Genomic DNA, 22,887 nt, shown 5'->3' on the forward strand with positions numbered 1-22,887 from the left:
TGTAAGTTATCCAGTATTGTGCACAAAGTCTAGAACAGCGCATTTCTTCTGATGTCAGGTATTCCATTCACTGGTGCCAAAGAAAAGTCACTTTTTTAAAAAGTTAGTTATTTTAAGTAGGCTCCACATTGAGTATGGAGCCCAAAACAGGGCTTCGCTCACTACCCTGAGATCAAAACCTGAGCAGAGATCAACAGTTGGACGCTTAATCAACTGAGCCACCCAGGCACCCCTTTAAAGATTTTATTTTTAAGTACTCTCTACACCCAATGTGGGGCTCAAACTTACAACCCCAACATCAAGAGTCTCATACTCTACTGACTGAGCTAGCCAGGCACACCAAAAAGTTACATTTTCAGATTTCTTTAAAAAGGTGGCAGGGTGGGGGGTACCTGCGTGGCTCAGTCAGTTAAGCATCTGCCTTCAGCTCCGGTCATGATTTCAGGGTCCTGGGATCAAGAACCACATTGGGCTCCCTGCTGAGCAGGGAGCCTACTTCTTCCTCTTCTTCTGCCACTTCCTCCTACCCCCACCCCACTTGTGTGTGCGTGCTCTCTCTCAAATAAATAAAATCTTTAAAAAAAAAAGAAAGAAGGAAAGAAAAAAAGATTTCATGCCCACCAGAAGAAAAAGATAACTGTTTAGAAAGAGAACACTTTAAATAAAAACTGAACAGTGGAATACTGACCCACTGGGCTCTGTTGAGAGTATACTCTCTAGTTTAGATTAAACAAAAAAGAACCTGGAAATCATTCTGCCGTCTAGGGGCAAGGTGGAAAGAACTTCCAGGTTAATCACCTTAACTGAACCTCTCTACACCCCAAAAAAAAACAACAGATGGAGAACAGAAGCACCTGGGAGCATGCTGATGAGAGATTCACAGCCGTAAGTTCTAGGATAAACCTGTAAACTTGTGTCACAAATATTAATGATGAGTAGTAGCTCAGAAGATTGCCAGATGTACCTCAGGTCATATAAGAGATTAGACTGAAATTAGAGTGACATGAAATGATCAACCCCCACTCCTGCCAGAACCCAAGTAGTTGGCGTGACACTGTCAAAAGAGGATTAGGGGGTGGACCAGATCACCTCCGTATGGCCACCTCCGAACACGGGTTTTGACAGGGAAGAAGTGTGTATGATGTATTAGGAAGAGATCAATGAACTTAACAAATACATGTAATGTAATCTGTTTCGTACGAGACAGAGATTCCACAATACTGATACGATCTCTATTAGTCATGTCCTTCCTAATTATGCCAGTATAAGCATTAACAACTATAAAGGTGATTCTCTTAGTCTAGACCAGTGGTTCTCCACCACATCAGACCCAATGCTCCCTTCTGTACTACCCCATAAATATTCTGCAACGGGATACAGACTTAACATTACCTACCCATGTAAGACTTAAAATCAACAAAAGGCTCATTTCAATGAAATGAAAGAATAGTAGTTTGGAACAGGAGAGTATGTATTTCAGTTTGTAAATGCTCAGGCATGACCACACTAGAAGACATGAGGAAATAAGCAAATACTATTCCAAGGGAAAGAATCCAAACAATGAGTCCCTGTTCCTGAACCAAGGCCTCTATCAGCCCGTCAGGGCAAATCCCGAAGGTCTGTCAAGACTGAAACAACTCTTCATTTTTACACTAAGAATAACCAAGAGTGAAAACATCACTCCATCTAGAGCCCATTAAGGTCCACGCAATCACAAATGATGTGGGTGCACTTTTAGAAAAGGGAATGGGGCTGGGCAGGCTCTTGAGGAAAAGCTCCTTCACTGGAAGGTTTATGAGGTCACGGTTCAGGAAGGTGGGGGATCAACAAGCCAGGATAAGGAACTTCTACTTCCACACCTCCCTAAACGTATCTTCCATGAACTCTTGACACATCTGAGCCGGCCTCATTCCAAGTCTGTCATCTGCCTGATTCTTCAAAATTACAGAATGGTAGGCTGGGAAATATATTTTGCTATTATCTAATTTTGATCCCCATTTTAGAGGTTAGTAAATTTAGTCTCATTCAGGGCCAGGACTGCGTTCACTCTGCCACACTTAAGGGAAAATAAGTTTGATGTTAAAAGACCTTTTTGATCTTTTGATCCGTCAGAGTGGCTCAGTTGGTTAAGCCTCTGCCTCTGGCTTAGGTCTTGATTCCAGGGTCCAGGGGTCAGTCCTGCATTGCTCCCTGCTCAGCAGAGAGTCTGCTTCTCCCTCTCCTTCCGCCCTCCCCCTGGTTTGTGCTTTCTCTCAAAAAACAAAAAACAAACAACAACAACAACAACAACAACAACAAAACACCAAGGTCTTTCTGAGAAACTGAAACCTACTAAGGAAAACAAACAACAAAAATTTCAAAAATTCTGTCTGAAAGCATCCCACCATCCTCTTCAAAGCTTCATAGAGTTTCTCTGAATTCAAGCAGTTAAAAATATTAGTTGATAAGCAATATAAGCACTTTTCTTGACAGTGGCCTAGCAGTCCCCTGTTCAGGTGGTCTGTACTTTGTTTAATCAACTGCTTCTTATTGGATACCTAGGTTATTTCTCTTTTTTATTATTCACTTAGTGGACTGTAAATTGTTTATTGATGAGAAATGTTTATATTTATCCAATTTAAAAAAGCTGTCAAGAAACAAAACCCAAGGAAGGAAAAAGCAAGCAATCTTACTTGTGAAGTTAAGAGCCAGAGTTTTAAAAGCTAAGGGAAAAAACTCTGCAAATTAGGTTTGTTTTTTTTTTAAGAATACATCAAATTCTACATTATAACTATACCCAAAGCCAAACATTTCTTCTTCTCCATCCCCCTTTATTCAACTATTGAATATTACCTGAAATAACTGTGCAAATTCATAATGAAAAATTACCTGCATTTAAAATACACAGTCCCCTCGTGGCTTCCATCATGCTTTCCTCTCTCGGGATTGTCCCATTCTACTCCTAACCAGAGTCCTAATAGAATAAGAAAAAAAAAAAAAAAGTGAGGACTAAGTGAGGACGGAGATAATTAATGCTCCTTTTTGCTGCAAGCAAATACAGTTAGCAATGGAAACCCTATCACACAGACACCACTGGGGGCGAAAAATATCTTTTGAAAAAGAGCAAGTTAACCTTAGACTTGGGACTGCAATCAGCAAATATGATAGATAGCATGTCTGGTTCATAAGCCAACAAAAACTACAACTGAAAGAAACAATAGCTAAAACTTACTGAGCACTTATTGAATGCCAGAAACTTTTCTTTGCATTACTTCATGTTATTCTCACAAGACACTTTGTCTTTGTCAAGCAGATAGTATTACCTTCTTTTTTACTAATTCCTGGACAAATACCCAAGTTTTGGAGTCCTAGTCTACTATTCTGCTTTTCATAAAATAAAAAACTATATATAAATAGTATCCTTATTCAACACAGGTAAAATAACTCAAAGTCACACAACTTCAAACCTAGGTGATTGTAATTCCAGAAGTCAAGGCTTACCCATCACACTTTGCTGTCTTTGACTCAGACCTTGTGTTTGTATACCCCTTTAGTTTCCAGAACACTCTATATACAGTACTATGCTAGGTGTAAAAGAAAGATGGAGTGGCTCACTTCTGGATCAACCCTCCTAGTAAAAACTAGAAAAGCTACATAAACTATTTTTGAAAATCACTTTACATCAATTATGATGGCCAAAGTCAAAACACAAAACAAAACAAAATAACAAGTGCTGGTGAGGATATGGAAAAATTAGAATCCTTGTGCCCTCCTCATGGGAATGTAAAATATTGCAGCCACTATGGAAAACAGTAGGATCGTTCCTCAAAAAAACTAAACACAGAATTACCAAATCATGTAGCAATTTCACTTCTGGGTATATACCTAAAAGAACTGAAAGCAGGGACCCAGATACCTGCATATTTAGGTTTATAGCAGCATTATACACAATAGCCAAAAGGTGGAAGCAACCCAAGTGTCCATTAATGATGAATGGACAAATGAAATGTGGTGTATCCAGTCGACAGAAGGTTATTCAGCCAATAAAAGGAATGAAAGTCTGAGACATGCCACAGCATGGTTGAACTTTGAAGATATTATGCTAAAATGACATAAGCCAAATCCAAAAAGACAAGATAGGATTCCACATACACGAGACACCTAGAGCAGTCAAATTCATAGAGACAGAAAGTAAAATGGGGGTTGTCAGGGGCTGAGGGAAGAAGAAAATGCGGAGTTATTATTTAATAGGTACAGAGTTCCAGTTCTGTAAAACGAAGCGTTCCAGGTGCACGGTGGTGAGGGTTGCACAACAATGTAGATGTACTTAATACCACCGAACTCTACACTGAAAAATGGTTAAAATAGTCAATTTAGTTATGTATATTTACTACAATTTTAAAGATATATGTGTACATCCCAGAGAGCTACTAAGGCAGCCAAGAATTACAAAGCCAACATGTGAGAGAAAAGGGAAACCCAGAGTTTAACTAATAAACATTTAGAGCAAGGTCTTCCCCTAAGGCATCTGGTAATTCTTATATAAGAAGCTAAAAAGCTGAACAGAGCTTTGGACAGATTTCAAGGGCTAAAAAATCAATACTGAGAATCATAGCCCCCCAAGGAAGGTCCAAGTTGCTGAGAAAGTCTCTAGGATTTGTACTGAGCTCAAGATGTCTTTATTCTAAGAGTAAGGAGACACCAGCGATAAGATACATTAACTAACCCTCATAGGGATTAAATGTAAATCCTTGGAAAGGATCGAAGGAAGATAACACGATCGCAAAGCTGGAATTATAATTTTTCGTCATCATACCTGGCATTCTAACAAAAATATCCAAGCGCAGAAAAAGACAAAGATTCCGTGACTGAGAACCAAGGAAAACAACAGCGAACATAAACAGATTCATCAGGCATCTGCATAATGGAGTTTTAACTATGCTTAATATTTTCAGGAAAATAAAGGATGACCTTAAAATTTCAGCAGAGAATTTTACAACTGTGTTTTTTTTTTTCAAACCCTAAATAAAAATTCTGAAACTAGAAAACATGATTCAAAGGGATACATGTATGCTTATTGTTTATAGCAGTACTATTTACAATAGCCAAGATATGGAAGCAACCCAAGTGTCCGCACATGAATGAATGGATGGAGAAGATGTGGTCTATATATACAATAGAACGTTACTCAGCCATAAAAAGAATGAAATCTTGCCATTTGCAATGGCATGGATGAAGCCAGAGAATATAATGCTACGCAAAATAAGTCAGAGAAAGACAAATACCATATTTCACTCATATGTGAAATTTAAGAAACAAAACAAGTGAGCAAAGGGAAAAAAAAAAAAAAGAAACAAATCAAGAAATGGACTCTTAATTATAGAGAACCAACTGATGGTTACTGGAGGAGACATGGGTGGGGGATGGGTGAAACAGCTGAAGAGGATTAAGGACTGTACTTGTCATAATGAGCACTGGGTGATATATGGAATTGTTCAACCACTAGACTGTACACTGGAAACTAATTAACACCGTATGTTAACTAACAGGAATTAAAATAAAAAGCTAAAAAAAAAGACAACCCAACTGAAAAATGGACAAAGGACTTGGATAGACATTTTTCCAAAGATATACACATGTCCAATAAACACGCAGAAAGATGATCATTAGTCATTACAGAAATCCAAATCAAAACCACAATGAGATACCACTTCACACTTAATAGTATGGCTATAGCCAAAATAATGGAAAGTAACAAATGCTGGCAAGGATGTGGAAAAACCGGAACCCTCATATACTGCTGGTGGACACATAAAACAATGTTGTCACTTTGCAAAACATTTTCAGGTGATTGCTGAAAAAGCTAAATGTAGAATTACCATATGACTCCTCGATTCTACTTACAGGCATATAACCACAAGCATTAAAAAAAACTCAGACACTCGGATGCCAGTGTTCGTTGCAGCATTACCTACAACAGGCAAAAGGTAGAAATAACCCAAATATCCATCAACAAACGGACAGATAAAAAAATGTGATACACATACAATGGAACATTCAGCCGTAAAAAGGAATGACGTTCTCGCACATGCTACATGGATGAACCTTGAAGGTATTTTGTTAAATAAAAAAAAGCCATCCTGAAAGGACAAAGACTTCTATGGTTCTACTTATATGAGGTACCCTAGTCACTATTTACCTATATACTTAAAAATGGTTTAAGAGGGGCGCCTGGGTGGCTCAGTCATTAAGCATCTCTTTTCGGCTCAGGTCATGATCCCAGGGTCTTGGGATCGAGCCCTGTATCAGGATCCCTGCTTGGCGGGAAGCCTGCTTCTTCCTCTCTCTCTCCCTCTCCCTCTCCCCCACTTGTGTTCCCTCTCTCACATAGCTCTCTCTGTCAAATAAATAAATAAAATCTTCCAAAAAAATGGTTTAAGAGAGAAAAAGCAAAAGGTTAAGATGGTTAATTTTATGTTATGTATATTTTACAATTAAATATGTTAACATTTTAAAAATAGTTAGGGGGAAGGAAGAGATGAACAGGTGGGGCACAGAATTCTTAAGGCAGTGAACCTACTCTGTATGATAATATCATAAATTTCCCCAAAGCAACAGAATATACAACACCAACAGTGAACTTCAATGGACTTTGAGTGATAATGATGTATCAATACAGGTTGGTCAATTGCAACAAATGTACACTCTGGTGGGGGACATCTGTAATGAGGGAGCCTAGGCATGTGTGTGGGCAGAAGGAAATCGCTCCACCTGTTCTTCAGTTTTGCTGTGAACTTAAAACTACTCTAAAAAATAAAGGCTATTCAAAAAGGTTAAAACAGTAAATCTTGTATTTTACAATTAAAAATTTTTAATATAAAAGGTCAAAATGGCAAATTTTATGCTTTATATGCATGTAACCACAATTTTAAAAATTTTAAAAGCAAAGATAATTTCAGCAAAGAAAAATTAATAGGGGTGATCTTCAAGGATAAAGAAAATTATCCCAGATGAAAACCTGAGGATACAGAGGGAAAGGCAAGAAAAGGGTAAATATATAGATACATCTAAATTAATAAAAATTATATAAACTATTATCAGCTCTTGGTGCTTTATATGCACAAAGATTAAAATACCCAACATATGAGTTAGGAATTGGGTAAGCAGAATTAGCATTGAAGTATTCTAAGGTGTTTGCAGGAGTCCAGGAAGAAATAAAATTACTAATTAGACTTTTGTAGGTCAAAGATGCAGGTTATTATCTCCCTGATAATTACTTAATAAAAAATGTATGATTAGGGGCACCTGGGTGGTTCAGTGGGTTAAGCCTTTGCCTTCGGCTCAGGTCATGATCTCAGGGTCCAAGGATGTAGCCCCGCATCAGGCTCTCTGCTCAGCAGGGAGCCTGTTTCCCCCTCCCCCTCTGCCTGCCTCTCTGCCTACTTGTGATCCTTTCTCTCTGTCAAATAAATAAATAAAAACTTATTTTTAAAAAAGTATGATTAATAGAGAGGAAAGATAAAGTTTAAAAAATAATCCAAAAAGGAGGGGAGAGGGGAGACAAAAAAAACACAGCCAAGACAAACAGAAAGCAAATAGTAAGATGGCAGATACAAACCCAAATTATCAAGAAATAAGTGAAACAAGGACTAAACGTTCTGATTAAGAGAGTCCACAGAAACCATCACTGAGATTTATACAGGGATCAAACAGAATCTTTAGATTGCTTTGGGCAGTACTGACATTTTAATAACAGTAACTCTTCCAATCCATGGAGGGATGTCTTCCCATTTATTTGTGTTTCATTTCTTTCAGCAACATTTTATAATTTTCCTTGTATATGCCTTTCACCTCCCTGGTTAATTCCCAAGTGTTTCATTCTTTTTGATGCCGTACATGTAGACACGGAGTATTATTCAGTCTTTATAAGGAAGTTCTGACACATGCCGCAGCATGGATAAACCTCAAGGACATTATGCTCGGTGAGATTCGATACTCATAAAAAAAACAAATTCCACAGGGGCATGTGGGTGGCTCAGTCGGTTAAGTGTCCCACACTTGATCTCGGGTCAGGTCCTGATCTCAGGGTTGTGATATCAAGCCCCTCACTGGTCTCCACAATCAGCGCAGAGTCTGCTTCAGATTCTTTTCCTCTCCTTCCCCTTCTGCTCCTCCTCCCTGCTCACGTGCCCATACTGTAAATTAAAAAATGAAATCTTAGGGGAAAAAAAGACAAATACCACAGTCAAATCCCAAGAGAGAGAAAGCAGAATAGTGGTTGCTAGGGACTGGCGAGAGAGAGGCATGAGAAACTACTGCTTAATGAATACGAAATTTCAGTTTGGGAAGATGAAAAAACATTCTGGGGGTGGACAGTGTCACCACAGGCTACAAAACAATGTGATGAACCCAATGCCACGGACCGCACATGTAACCAATGTAACAAACGTGGATTTTTACATTCTGTGCGTTTCACCGCAATGAAAATATATAAAAGACTGAAATCACAGAGTAGTGGCTCTGTACACAGTGGAATTCAGTCAATAAAATTTTATTAGAAAATCCTCATATGTGTAGAAATTAAGCCATATCATTCTAAATTACCTTGCTTCAAAAGAGAAAGTACAGGGGGACCTGGGTGGCAAAGTTGGTTGAGTGTCTGATCTTGATTTCCACTCAGGTCATAATCTCAGGGTCCTGAGATCAAGCCCCACATCAGGCACCTACTCAGCAGGGAGTCTGCTGGGGATTCTCTCCCCCTCTCCTTCTGGCCCTCTGCACCTCCCCACATACGTGTACTCTCTTTCACTCAAATAAATACATAAATCCTTGGGGGGAGGGGCGGAGCACGGGGTGCCTGGGTGGCTCAGATGGTTGGGCATCTGACTTTGGCTTGGGTCCTGGGATAAAACCCCACAACAGGTTCCCAGCTCAGTGGGGAATCTGCTTCTCCCTCTCCCTCTGCTTTTCCTCCTGCTTGTGCTCTTTCTCTCTCTTGAATAAATAAAATCTTTTAAAAAAATAAAATCTTAATTAAAAAAAAGCACAATGTAAGTTAGAAAATATTTTGAACAGAATGATGATAAAAATACCACATATCAAAATTTGGGAAATGTTGCCACAAGCTGCATTTGGAGAGAAACTTACAGGCTTAAATGTACAGGTTAGATGGAAGACAGAAAATAATCATCTATCTCAAAATGTTAAGGGGAGAAAAACACCCTAAATTAAACCTACAGAAAGCAGAAGTAAATAATAAAGAGGAAAAATGAGTAGGATAGAAAAATAAGACCGTTTCTCACTGTAAAACAGCTCAAAGCTTTCCAACAGGGATACATGTGAAAACCAGCAGCCATTACATAAAGGCTAACTCTTGGAATAAAAGTGAGTGCAGGTGATAAGGAAGCACAGTTAAGAAGACCATTCAAGGGGCACCTGGGTGGCTCAGTGGGTCGAAGCCTCTGCCTTCAGCTCAGGTCATGATCCCAAGGTCCTGGGATCGAGCCCCACATAGAGCTCTCTGCTCAGCGGGGAGTCTGCTTCCCCCTCTCTCTCTTTCTGCCTCTCTGCCTACTTGTGATCTCAGTGCGTCAAATAAATAAAATATTTTAAAAAGAAAAAAAAAGACCGTTCAGGGGCGCCTGAGTGGCTCAGGGGGTTAAGCCTCTGCTTTCAGCTTAGGACATGATCTCGGGGTCCTGGGATCGAGCCCCTCATCGGGCTCTCCGCTCAGCGGGGAGTCTGCTTCCTCCTCTCTCTCTCTGCCCGCCTCTCTGCCTACTTGTGATCTCTGTCAAATAAATAAATAAATAAAATCTTAAAAAAAAAAAAAAAAAGGAAGAAGACTGTTCATACGGTTGGGGGTGGTGTGTGGGAAAAACATGCAGTGGTAACAGGAAGGAAATCATGAAGGGAAAACAGCAGAGGCCAAAGCCTAGTAGAGCTTAGGACCTGTTTAGGGAGCCTCAAAAAGTGCCACACAGGCAGAGCCGGGGGTGTAGCCCAGGGTCAGGGCAGGAGCCAGTAGCAGGAGAAAAAAGACTAGCAGGGCCGCAAAGAGGCTGAACCCTAACATAAAACTCTCCAGTGACACAGTAAAGAGCTTGAACTTTATCCTGCTTCTCCTGAGAACCCTCGTTAAGCAACATGGAGACAAAGGATCTCGATCTTGAAAGATAAGAAACTGAAGCTCGGGGGAAGTATGTCAGTTACTCAAGGGAAAACTTTCTTCCTGCAGTCTCACAGCACTCTGGTATCAGATGTGTGGGGTTTCCACTCCAAGCAATTCTCTAATTCTTGGCAGACACAATCTGGATGTCCTACAATTTACCTCAAAGCTGATACTAACTGGCCAGATTAGTGTAGACCCCACAGATTAAGGGCTGAGTCCCACAAGAATGTCCCCACTTCATATGCCAGTCACAAGTCCCAAGCTGTCACCTCTAACTTCTCAGCCACCAGCTATAAATCAGGGGTTTCAATAGCCCATACTTTCGATCATTTGCTAGAACTGCTTCAAGAAATCAAGAAAACCCTCACATTTACAGTACATTATAAAAGATAAAACAAAGAACAGATGAACATCTACAAGAAGGGTCTTGTACCCAGAAAGGTCTTAAGCACAGGTGACTGTCCCCACAGTTTGAGGTGTACCTGTCAGTGTGTACGTGTGTTCGCCAACCCAGAAGGCCTCCAAACCCCACAGTTTGGGGATTTTCATGGAGAACTCCTCATGTAGGCCTCTCTTCCCTCCCCAGAGGATGGGGGTGAGTCAAAGTTCCAAAATCCTAATTAAGGTGCTGGTGACCAGCCCCCATCCTGAAGCTACCTAGGGCAACCCAGCCACTGGTTGTCATTAGCAAACAAAAGGACACTTAATGCTTTGGAGATTCCAAGGGCCTTCTTTAGAAGTTCTTGGTGGGGAACAGGGATTGAAGAACAAATATTAGAGCATGTGAAAATCAGTAGTGGGAAATTTCACCAAAATGTAGTCAGGAGGTTTCACGGAGGGAGCTCTCCAGCCCTACCATCATTGGTGGTCAACTGCAGACCCAACAGGAAGAGACGAACTTGGCTTTACCTGGACTTGACCTCGCACCCAGATACTACTCCACTATTCCGGCTAAAAGCAGAGATGCTCAGCCAATGAAAAGCCACCTCATGCCGACATGAGCCAACAGCTCAGCCAGTGAAAAGCTACCATACTACGACCTCTACTTTACTCCAGTTGACTTTTAGTTTATAACAGACTTCCCAACCTACCCCTTTCCTCCTTAAAAAGCATGCCTCTCCTTTATTCCCTCTGACCTTCCTACAGGTTTTACCACAGTTTATTTATCCTAGATTGCAATTCTCTTTTATTCCTAAAAAAAGCCCCCCCCTTTTTTTTTTCTTAAAGATTTACTTATTTGACAGAGAGGGAGCAAGTCCAAGGAGAGGGAACAGCAGGGAGAGGGAGAAGCAGACTCCCCGCTGAGCAGGGAGCTGGAGGAGGGGCTCTATCCCAAGACCCCTGGATCATGCCCTGAGCCGAAGGCAGAAGCTTAATGGACTGAGCCCCCTAGGTGCTCCTTTTATCAATTTTTTAAGATTTTATTTATTTGAGAGAGGGAGAGAATGCAAGGGGGTGGAGGGGTTAGTAGGAGAGGGAGAAGCAGACTTCCCGCTGAGCAGGGAGCCCCACGTGGGACTTGATTCCAAGACCCCGGATTCACGACATAAGCCGAAGGCAGATGCTTAACCGAATGAGCCACCGAGGCTCCCCAGCAGCTTTTATTTTCAAGAATAACAGATGTTCCTAGCTCCCCTAACACACAAGAAGTTACATGGGTTTGGGGAGCTTTGTGTTAGGAACCGGAGACAGAAACCCGATATATTTTTCTTATTATGTCACACTTGCCAAAATAACATAGTAAAAAAGGACCAAACTCTGTACTAACACACACACAATCCTTTTGTGTCTTAATCCACTTTGTTAAACAAAGGCCTTAAACACAAGTAATGTTATTCATCATAAAAGCCCTCACCCAAATGAACTGCGTTGGCAGACATCACTAAGAAGGCCATTTGCACTGCAAGGAACAAGTCGCTACTCAGACTCACACAGGTGGGAAGAGCGAGGCCAGCACGCACTTGGGATCAGCTGTAACTCTGATGAAGCATCCCTCCTGTCTGGCAAGCTCTCGCCCTGTCCACTAAAGACAGCAGAGCAAGTCTGGAAACCAGCAGAGATGAGAAAGCGGACCGAAGTGGAGGTTGGTAGGACCTCATCGGTCATTCCCCAACACTGGAAGACCCAAGCTTCTGCCTCCTACACGCCAGGGGTGCTAAGGCCCTGATTACCTTCAGTCTACCGAGTTCAAATGTGCAAAAGACTGAAGCAGACACGAGAATATAAGTTTATTAATTTCCAATGATAAATATAATTTTTATATTTATACATCAATACCCTGACAGATGACAGTGAGTACCATGCTCCAACAAAAATCAAGATTCTATGATGGTTTTCCTATAGAGGGAAATGAAGTGTTCTGAGAAAAAGAGTACTTTTCTCCTGATTCATAAGAACAGCAAACATTTAAAAAGTTCTTACACATCCTGTCAAGTTTAGGTCTAAATGCTTTATATATATTTTAATTTATTGACTCCTCATAATAACCCTTTGAAGCAGAGGGCCATCCACTTCAGCACGATTGTGGGCTACAGAAAGACCACTAACTTTCAGGAGCAATAATTCTCTCTCAGGTAGCAACCCCACATCTGTCCCAAGCCTCAAACAAGGACACACTTGAGTACCAATTTTTTTGCACCTATAAATACAGAAGAGATGACTAAGGGTCTAACATACTTGAAGTTACAAATTACCAAATGCCTATTACTCCTTTAATAAGATCTGCTAACCGTTTGAAGCAGGGCTACATCCCAGTAAGAAATAAGCTATAAAAATCATCCTGAAATAATTAAATTACCTATTTAAATGACACTACAGGTTTTTTTTATTAATTAATTTATTTATTTGACAGACAGAGATCACAAGTAGGCAGAGAGGCAGGCACAGAGAGAGGAGGAAGCAGGCTCCCCGCTGAGCAGAGAGCCCGACACTGAGCTTGATCCCAGGACCCTGGGATCCTGACCTGAGCCGAAGGCAGAGGCTTTAACCCATTGAGCCACCCAGGTGCCCCAATAACTTTGGTTTTAACATAATGTTTAAATGTTCTTCTAGACAACAAATCATAACTTTAGCCATTTCTTCCATCAACTCCCAGAACATGAAAACCTATCCTGTCATCACCACATTTAAACACACATATGCCTTTCTATTTGCTCTGGTAGGAGGGCAAAAGCAGGATTCATTTGAAAATGTCTCAAAGAACACTGTTATACATACTTTATGTAGAGATTTGCTACCAAATAATTTGTGTTGATTCTGATTCTCAAAGTAGTATTTGTTCAATAAAAGCTGTGAGAAAATAAAACCCATTAAACACCTTGGAATAACAATAGCAACAAAACAACACTAATAAAGTACAATTGATAAGTGTTATTTGGGGGCACCTGGGTGGGTTGCTCAGTCAGTTAAGTGTCTGCCTTTGGCTCAGGTCCTGATCACAGGGTCCTGGGATCAAGTCCCACATTGGGCTCTCTGCTCAGCAGGGTGCCTGCCTCTCCCTCTCCCTCTGCCTGTGGCTCCCTCTGAGTCAAATGAATAAATAAAATCCTTTAAAAATAAATTTAAAAATTAAGAAATATGTTATTTAAACAAAAATACCTCAGGAGCATCTGGCTGGCTCTGTCAGAAGAGCATGTGGCTCTTGATCTCGGGGTCTGGAGTTCAGGCCCCATGTTGGGCACAGAGATTACTTTAAAAAAAAAACAAACAAAAAAAAAACCACCTAGGGCAATTAACTCAATGTAAAAAACCTAAAGTAGGTAAATAAATGTTACAAAAGCCTTAAAATGTTAAATAAACAACTTTCCTCTTAGGAAAAAAAAAGTAGAACAGTAAAGACTAGATACAAATTTTCTTTATATGAGGGAATAAGAAACTCATATCTAAAATTAATCAAAAAGGGGCACTGGGTGTTTCAGTTGCTTAAGTGGCCAAGTCCTGGTTTCAGCTCAGGTTATGATCTCAGGGTCCTGAGACTGAGTACCCCTTGGCTCCTCACTGAGCATGGAGCCTACTGGAGATACTCTCTCTCTCCCTCTGCTGCTACCCCACCCCATGCATGCATGTGCCTTGTCTCCCTCTAAAAAATAAAATAAGGGGTGCCTGGGTGGCTCAGTGGGTTAAGCAGCTGCTTTCCATTCAGGTCATGATCCCAGGGTCCTGGGATCGAGTCCCACATTGGGCTCCTTGCTTGGCTGGGAGCCTGCTTCTCTCTCTCCCTCTGCCACTCTGCCTGCTTGTGCTCTCTCTGTCAAATAAATAAAATCTTTTTAAAAAAATAAAAATTAAAAATAAACTAAAAAACTTAAAAAATAAAATTAATTGAGGGGTGCCTGGGTGGCTCAGTGGGTTAAAGCCTCTGCCTTCGGCTCAGGTCATGATCCCAGGGTCCTGGGATCAAGCCTCGCATCGGGCTCTCTGCTCAGCAGGCAACCTGCTTCCTCCTCTCTCTCTGCCTGCTTCTCTGCCTACTTGTGATCTCTGTCTGTCAAATAAATAAATAAAATTTTTTTTAAAATAATAAATAAATAAATAAAACTAATCGAGAGAAAAAAGCTAGTGCAGAATTTTGATGGTACAGATGAAAACACCTAAAATTTTGCTGAAATGAGTTAGAGAAAGACAAATACCATGATTTCACTTACATGTGGAACCTAAAAAACACCACAAACCAAGCAGAAACCAACCTACAAATAGAGAACTGATGGTTGCCAGAGGGGAGGTGGTTAGGGTAGATGGGAAAAATGGCTGAAGGGGAGTGGGACGTATAGGATTCCAGCTATGGAATGAGTAAATCGTGGGGGTGAAAGGACCAGGGTAGGGAATAGAGTCAGTGGTATTGTAACAGTACTTTATGGTGACAGATGATAGCTACACTGTAGAGCTGTCCAAACTATAGAGTTGTCCACTCACTACATTGTATACCTGTGTCAACTTTACCTAAACAAACAAAGACCTATTATTTTTTTTAACATATTTTTTTAAAGACTTTATTTATTTATTTGACAGAGATCACAAGTAGGTTGAGAAGCAGGTGGAGAGAGAGACGCAGGCTCCCTGCTGAGCAGAGAGCCCAATGCGGGGCTCGATCCCAGGACCCTGGGATCATGACCTGAGCCGAAGGCAGAGGTTTTAACCCACTGAGCCACCCAGGTGCCCCAGACCTATTATTTTTTTTCTTTAAGAGTTTATTTAGGGGGAGCGCCTGGGTGGCTCAGTGGGTTAAAGCCTCTGCCCTCAGCTCAGGTCATGATCTCAGGATCCTGGGATCGAGCCCCAGGTCGGGCTCTCTGCTCAGCAGGGAGCCTGCTTCCTCCTCTCTCTCTGCCTGCCTCTCTGCCTACTTGTGATCTGTCAAATAAGTAAATAAAATCTTAAAAAAAAAAAAAAAAGTTTATTTAGGGGCACGTAGTTGGCTCAGTCGGTTAAGCATCTGCCTTCAGCTCAAGTCATGAACCCGGGTCCTGGGATTGAGCCTTGCATCGGGCTCCCGGCTCAGTGGGAAGCCTGCCCCTCCCCTTGCTTGTGCACACGTTCTGTCAAATAATATAAAATCTTAAAAAAAAAAAAAAAAGATTTTGAGAGAGAGAGGGTGCATGTGCAAGCACGGGGAGAAAGAGTGGGAGAACCAGCCTCCCCACTGAGCAGGGAGCCCAACATGGGGCTCGATCCCAGGACCCTGGGATCATGACCTGAGCTGAAGGCAGACACTTAACAGACTGAGCCACCCAGGCGCCCCTACGATCACCCCCTTTTAAAGAACGGACACACTTCACCTTAGGACTAATCTTCAAAGACTATAAACCAAGAGGTTAATTAGGACAGAGTTTTTCAATAATCTTGTTTATTCAATGGCTTACATAAACTCTATTTACCATAAAAGAATTCTATTCACCAGTAACACGATACGAATCAGAATGAGTTTAAAATGTATTTTATAAGAAAACGCATTTACTTTTTGGAGATGCACGGTGAAGTATTCAGAGATGAAATGCCACTATGCATATCACTTTATTTAAAATGCTTAGGCAGGATGCCTGGATGGCTCAGTGGGTTAAACCCTCTGCCTTCGGCTCAGGTCATGGTCTCAGGGTCCTGGGATCAAGTCCCGAGTCAGGTTCTCTGCTCGGCAGAGAGCCTGCTTCCTCCTCTCTCTCTCTCTGCCTACTTGTGATCGCTGTCTGTCAAACAAATAAAATCTTTAAAATAAATAAATAAAATGCTTAGGCAGGGCGCCTGGGTGGTTCAGTTGGTTAAGCATCTGCCTTCAGCTTAGGTCATGATCCCAGAGTCCTGGGATTGAGCCCACATGCCCCCTCCCACCCCCGGATTGGGTTTCCTGCTTAGTGGGGAGCCTACTCTTCCCTGTCCCTCTGCCACTCCCCCTGATTGTGCTCTTTCATGCTCTCTTCTCTGTTAAATGTATAAAGAAAGTCTTTAAAAAATAAAATGCTTAGGCAAAAAAATTTTTTTTATTGAATGAAGCAAATAAGGCAAACTGTTAGCAATGTTAAACAGACATAACAAGTATATACAGGTGTTCCTTATACTATTCCAAATGCTACCTGCCACTTAAAAAAAAAGCAGATTGGAGAAATGGCTGATTGTGGGGCAAAAAAAATGTTAGATGAACCCTTCACATATGATAGTTTCCTTACTGAGATTTGATAAGGAAGCTATCAAAAACCATTGGGTCCCATCAAAAGTACTCAGGAGGCAATCTGAATGGGGTCCTTCTGGCCAAATCTGGGACAGTCTGAGCATCAATAAGGATAACAGCAATGGACTAAAACAGATAAAATATTTTTAAACCCATGACTTTATAAAGATTTTTTTTTAATTCATTGGTTTTCTAAGTCAACCAATTCATTTTTATGAAGACAAATAAAAGAAAAAAACCAACATTTATCCTGCCTTTCAATCACCCAGTTATTTGGAAAGAAACTAATTAACATAGGGAAATTTTCCACAATATACACAGTCCATCAGAAGAACAACAGAAGAAAATTATTAGAATTTCACCATTTGACCACCCCAAATAACTGACATAAAACCATGTTCATCTAGAGCTGCCAACATCACAAAAAGAGATACAACCAGACATTGTGCGCCTCCTGACTGAAGAATGCATTACCTACAGACTATTTGTACCAAAAAAAGAGATTATCAAACCTGAATCTGATAAATCCTATATACAATTACCAATTTACAGGAAACATAGAGACAGAAATACATGTTAATGACATCACATGGATGTAATCAGAAGAATCCAGAACATGAGAAATTTTAAAGACAAAACACAATTTTTTCCAACAATTTCCAAGGAAGAAAAAAAGGAATGTAGAAGATCATTCTAGGAAATCCTATATCCCATTTATAGGAGTGCCAGAAAGAGAAAACAGGTAAAATAGAAGGGTAAACATTATCAAAGATAATCTTAGAAGAAAACATTTCATAACTGAAAAGGTATATGTGACCTCAATTAAATAGGCTTAACCAAGAAAACACCTACAACGAATCAGTGAAGAAACACCCACAGCTGGACACTTTGGCTTTTCATCATAAGCCCTTAGGCACTATATTTTATCATGCTCATGTATTATTTTAATAGGTACTAAAAAAAAAAAACAAAGGAAACACAGCAACGAGGCTTCTAGAATGGCCCAGAAGATTAATTAGCAGTATTACTAAATGAAACTGTAAGAAAATCTTGTTATATATTAAAAACAACATCCTCCAAGACCTAAAAAAAAAAAAAAAAAAAAAATGCTTCTTCTGTCATGGAAAATTATACTAGTCCTCTAAAACACACACAAAAAATGAATCTGATCGAATTCTTGTGATGAGCCTCAGAGATGTGCACGGTAGAGTCAGACCCTTGGAGAGTTCCGGGTTAGAAGATGGAATCTGGGGGGCTGGAAATTGGTAAGAAGATGTGAAGAATGGAGAAAAATACTAAAAAAGATCAAAAGCAGACTTCTATCTGACTTTGCTGAGTCAGCTGTTCCCTGATGAATTTGGATTGCCAATATTTGCTTCGATAGGTGCCAATGCATTTCAACCACTATTTAGGATCAATAAACTGAGTGCAGAATACAAAATACCTCCATAAGAACTTAGAAGAAAAAAAAAAAAAGAACTTAGAAGCAGTATGTTTCAACTATTTTTTTTTAAGATTTTATTTATTTGACAGAGAGAGATCACAAGTAGGCAGAGAGGCAGGCAGAGAGAGAGAGAGGAGGAAGCAGGCTCCCTCCTGAGCAGAGAGCCCAATGTGGGGCTTGATCCCAGGACCCTGGGATCATGACCTGAGCCAAAGGCAGAGGCTTTAACCCACTGAGCCACCCAGGCGCCCCTCAACTATTTTATTTTAAATTAACTTGTTACTACATGTTACCCAAGATACTATAGGGCCATTTAATTTAGTCACTCTATACAGGTTGACAATAATACCAGATTTCAGTTACCATAAAATGTATTACAAAACAATAACTAAGGGCAAAGAACCATGAAGATAATCACTGGAGAAAAAAATAAAAATACAATGTGTATATTGATTGATCTACAGCAACTCCAAGTATATGAATATGAGAATATCGAGTAACAAATATCTAATTTTTAAGCATACAGATGTATATTAATAAAAGGTCTACTGGTAGTATTTCATTAATTAAATCAGTTAATCATTTAAATCACATGAAACAAATTTAGAAAAAGTGCTTCCTCACTCCCACATTCATGAAACAATTCTAAACAGACTCTCCAAACACAGTTATAACATTAGTGTCTGACTATCATCCCCCCCACACAAATTTATTATCCTCCAGTTCTGGAGGTCAGAGCCTGAGGACAGTCTCACTGGTCTAAAATCAAGGCATTGCAGGGGCGCCTGGGTGGCTCAGTTACTTAAGTGTCTGCCTTCGGCCCGGGTCACGACCCTGGCTGGAGTCTCCGGTCAAGCCCCGAATCGGGTTCCTACTCAGAGGGAAGTCTGCTTCTCCCCTCTGCCCCTCACCCCACTCTCATGCACGTTCTCTCTCTCTCTCTCTCTCAATAATAAAATCTTTAAAAAATAAAATAAAATCAAGGGGTTGCAAAGCTGTGTTCCCTTCTGGAGGCGAGAGAGGAAAACTCATTGCCTTGCCTTCCCCAGCTGGTAGGGGCTGCACACATTCTTCGGCTTCACGACCCGATTCCATCTTCAACGCCCACAGTGGCCAGTCAAAACTTTCTCACATCGCTGCTCTCTTGCACTGTCCTCTTCTACTTCTACTTCGACAGATACTTCAGATCGCACTGAACCCACCTGGATAATCTCCCTATCTTAAAGTCAGCTGATTAGCAAGTTTAATTCCACCTGCAACCTTTGCAGGTTGCAGGTTAATTCTCCTTTGCCATGTAACAGAACACAATGCTCCCAGCTCCTGGGCACATCTTTGTTGGAAGGGGAGGGGCACTTTTCCACCCATCACAGCATATCCTCTTTATTTAAACACTTTTTTAAAAACTGCATATGGGGGCACCTGGATGGCTCAGTCAGTTAAGCACTGACTCTTGGTTTCAGCTCAGGTCATGGTCTTAGGGTCGCGGGATCAATCAAGCCCAAGTCCAGCTCCGTGCTCAGAGCAGTCTGTTTGAGACTTTCTCTTCCTCTCCCTTTGCCCCTCCCCACCCCACACTCATTCACACACTCTAAAATAAATCTTTAAAAAAATAAAAATTAAAAAATTAAAAAGCCTACATGTGATGCTATCTTGGGATATCTCAATTTCCAACCCAAGCCATTTGTAAAACATTAGAACTGCCCTATTTCTTTCTTAAGTATATTTTATCTACAACAATAGCTAACACTATGCATCAGGAACTGGTCTAAGCGCTTTAAACACCTTCATTTAATTATCACAACAACCCTAAAATTTACACCGAGTGAAGCAGCTCCAGGAGTAATTACTGAATCTGTGTTCAATTTCACTGCATCTTTGTACCAATTCCACCTGTTGACTTCTGGAAGAAACTCAAAAGTCACACCAGTTGAGGTAAAGTCCTACAGAATGCCCCCGACAATGTTATAATTAATAGAGTGAATACATAGTAGCTCCTTCTTCGAAGAATTATAATTCGAGGGGGGGAAATTCGCCTGATCATACATACATGAAGGAATTGTCAAACTCACAGGCAATTTAATAAATGAAAACAATATGTACCACTTCATAGTCACTAAATTACCATGAAATAGCCTCCATCTGCATTACTGGATCTGTGACGGGCCACTCCAACCTGCCTTCAGAAATTGAGACTTATTCCTACCAGCTGCTGGGCAAACCAGCCTCTGGAAATTAGCCCTCAACTATGAACCCACTTTCAAGAACTGTCTCCCCTGGTGAAAGTGCCTGGCACACCCGCTTCCCCAAAACCGAGTGACAGACCATCACAGGTATAAGTGCCCCGCCCCTCATCTCAGCTAGGAAAATCTCTGAAGGGCCACCCTCCCTTCAGAGTTCCCACAGGGTCAGGTGGAACTTATGTTCAGACTGTATCACAAGGGCACCTGGTTGGCTCAGTCAGTGGAACAGGCAACTTTTTTTTTTTTTTTTTAGTTCAAGTTAGTTAACGTAGAGTGTATTATTTGTTCCGGGGGCAGGATTTAGTGATTCATCAGTTACACAGAACACCCATTACATCAAGTGTGCTCCTTAATGCCCATCACTCAATTACTCCATCCTCCCGACCTCCCCTCCAGCAACCCTCAGTTTGTTCCCTATAGTTGAGCCTTTTATGGTTTGCCTCCCTATTATTTTATTTTTCCCTCCCTTCCCCTATGTTCATTTGTTTTATTTCTTAAATGCCACATGAATGAAATCATATGGTATTCCTCTTCCTCTGACTTATTTCGCTTAGCATACTGCACTCTAGTTCCATCCACATCACTGCCAATGGCAAGCTTTCATTCCTTTGGATGAGTAATATTCCATCATGTGTGCGTACTACACACACACACACACACACACACACACACACACATCTTCTTTATCCATTCCTGCATTGATGGAAATCTGGGCTCTTCCCATAGTTGGGCTATTGTGGACACTGCAGCTATAAATATTAGGGTGCACATGCCCCCTTCGAACCACTATGTTTGTATCCTTTGGATAATTACCTAGTAGTGCAATTGCTGGGTCATAGGGTAGTTCTATTTTTAACATTTTGAGGAACCTCCGTATGAGCATGTAACTTTTTTTTTTTTTTAAGATTTTATGTATTTATTTGCCAGAGAGAGAGAGAGAGAGAGAGAGCGAGCACAAGCAGGGAGAGCAGTAGGCAGAGGGAGAAGCAGACTCCCACTGAGCGAGGAGCCAGATATGGGACTTGATCCCAGGATCATGACCTGAGCTGAAGGCAGACGCTTAACTGTTGACTGAGCCACCAAGGCATCCCACAAACACAAAACTCTTGATCTCAGGGTTGTGAGTTTGAGCCCCACGATGGGTGTAGAGAGTACTTAAAAATAAAGTATTAAAAAAAAAAAAAAAGTGGGACACCTGGGTGGCTCAATGGGTTGGGCCTCTGCCTTCGGCTCAGGTCATGATCCCAGGGTCCTGGGATCGAGCCCCACATGGGGCTCTCTGCTCAGCAGGGAGCCTGCTTCCCCCTCTCTCTGCCTGCCTACCTCTCTGCTACTTGTGATCTGTCAAATAAATAAATAAAATCTTAAAAAAAAAAAAAAAAGCTTCTGCAGAGTAAAGAAAACTAAAAGGTAACCTATGGAATGGGAAAAGATATTCGCAAATGACATACTTGATCACGTGTTAGTATCCAAAATATGTACAGAACTTCTACAACTCAACATAAAAAAAAAAAAAACCAATCCGATTAAAAAATGGGCAAAAGACTGGAATAGACATTTCTCCAAAGAAGAAATACCAATGGCTAAGAGACACATGAAAAGATGTTCATCTTTTCATGCATCGGTGAAATTCAAAACAAAACCACAATTAGATAAAACCTCACACCTGTCCGAATGGCAAAAATCAAAAATATAATAAGCACTGGCGAGGATGTGAAGAAAAAGTAACACTCGTGCACTGCTGGTGGGAATGCAAACTGGTGGCAGCCACTGTGGAAAACAGTGTGGGGGGGTTCCTAAAATATTAAAAATAAAATTACATATGGTCCAGAAAATTCCACTACTGGGTATTGATCCAAAGAATATGAAAACACTAATTCGAAAAAATATATGCACCCCTATGTTTACTTCAGCATTGTTTGTAATAGCAAATTATGGAAGCAGCCCAAGAGTCCATCAATTGATGAATGAATAAAGAATAGATAGTGTATGTATACACACACACACACACACACACACGCACACACACACACACAATGGAATATTACTCAGCCATAAAAAAGAATGAAAGCTTGCCATCTGCAACAACATGGATGGGGCTAGAAAGTATAATGCTAACCAAAATAAGTCAGTCAAAGAAAGACAAATACCATATTATTTCACTAGTATGTGAAATGTAAAAAACAAAACAAACTAGTAAAGGGGAACAAAACAAAAACAAAAAACCAAGAAACAGACTCTTAACTACGGAGAACAATCTGATGGTCACCAAAAGGAAGGTGGGCGGGGGGTGATGGGTGAAATGGGTGAAGGAGATTAAGAACACACTTATCTTGACAAGCACTGAGTAATGTACAGAATTGCTGAATCACTATATTGTACACTTGAAACCAAT

The 22,887-nt window shown here is 40.7% G+C and overlaps 1 protein-coding gene across 3 annotated transcripts in view; it reads right to left on the minus strand.

Annotated features, from left to right (window-relative positions):
- The window catches only part of LOC116862489 (tubulin-specific chaperone E), a 72,120-nt gene that overhangs the window by 37,404 nt on the left and 11,829 nt on the right, over nucleotides 1–22,887 (minus strand). For all 3 annotated transcript variants that reach the window (XM_032849792.1, XM_032849793.1, XM_032849794.1), the window contains exon 3: nucleotides 2,869–2,953. In XM_032849792.1, coding sequence (XP_032705683.1) covers nucleotides 2,869–2,953 — 85 coding nt within the window. The remainder of the gene's footprint in view (nucleotides 1–2,868; nucleotides 2,954–22,887) is intronic.

The sequence above is a fragment of the Lontra canadensis genome, unplaced genomic scaffold (assembly GCF_010015895.1).
Source record: "Lontra canadensis isolate GAN:19392208 unplaced genomic scaffold, GSC_riverotter_1.0 scaffold248, whole genome shotgun sequence".
NCBI classification, from domain to species: Eukaryota; Metazoa; Chordata; class Mammalia; order Carnivora; family Mustelidae; genus Lontra; species Lontra canadensis.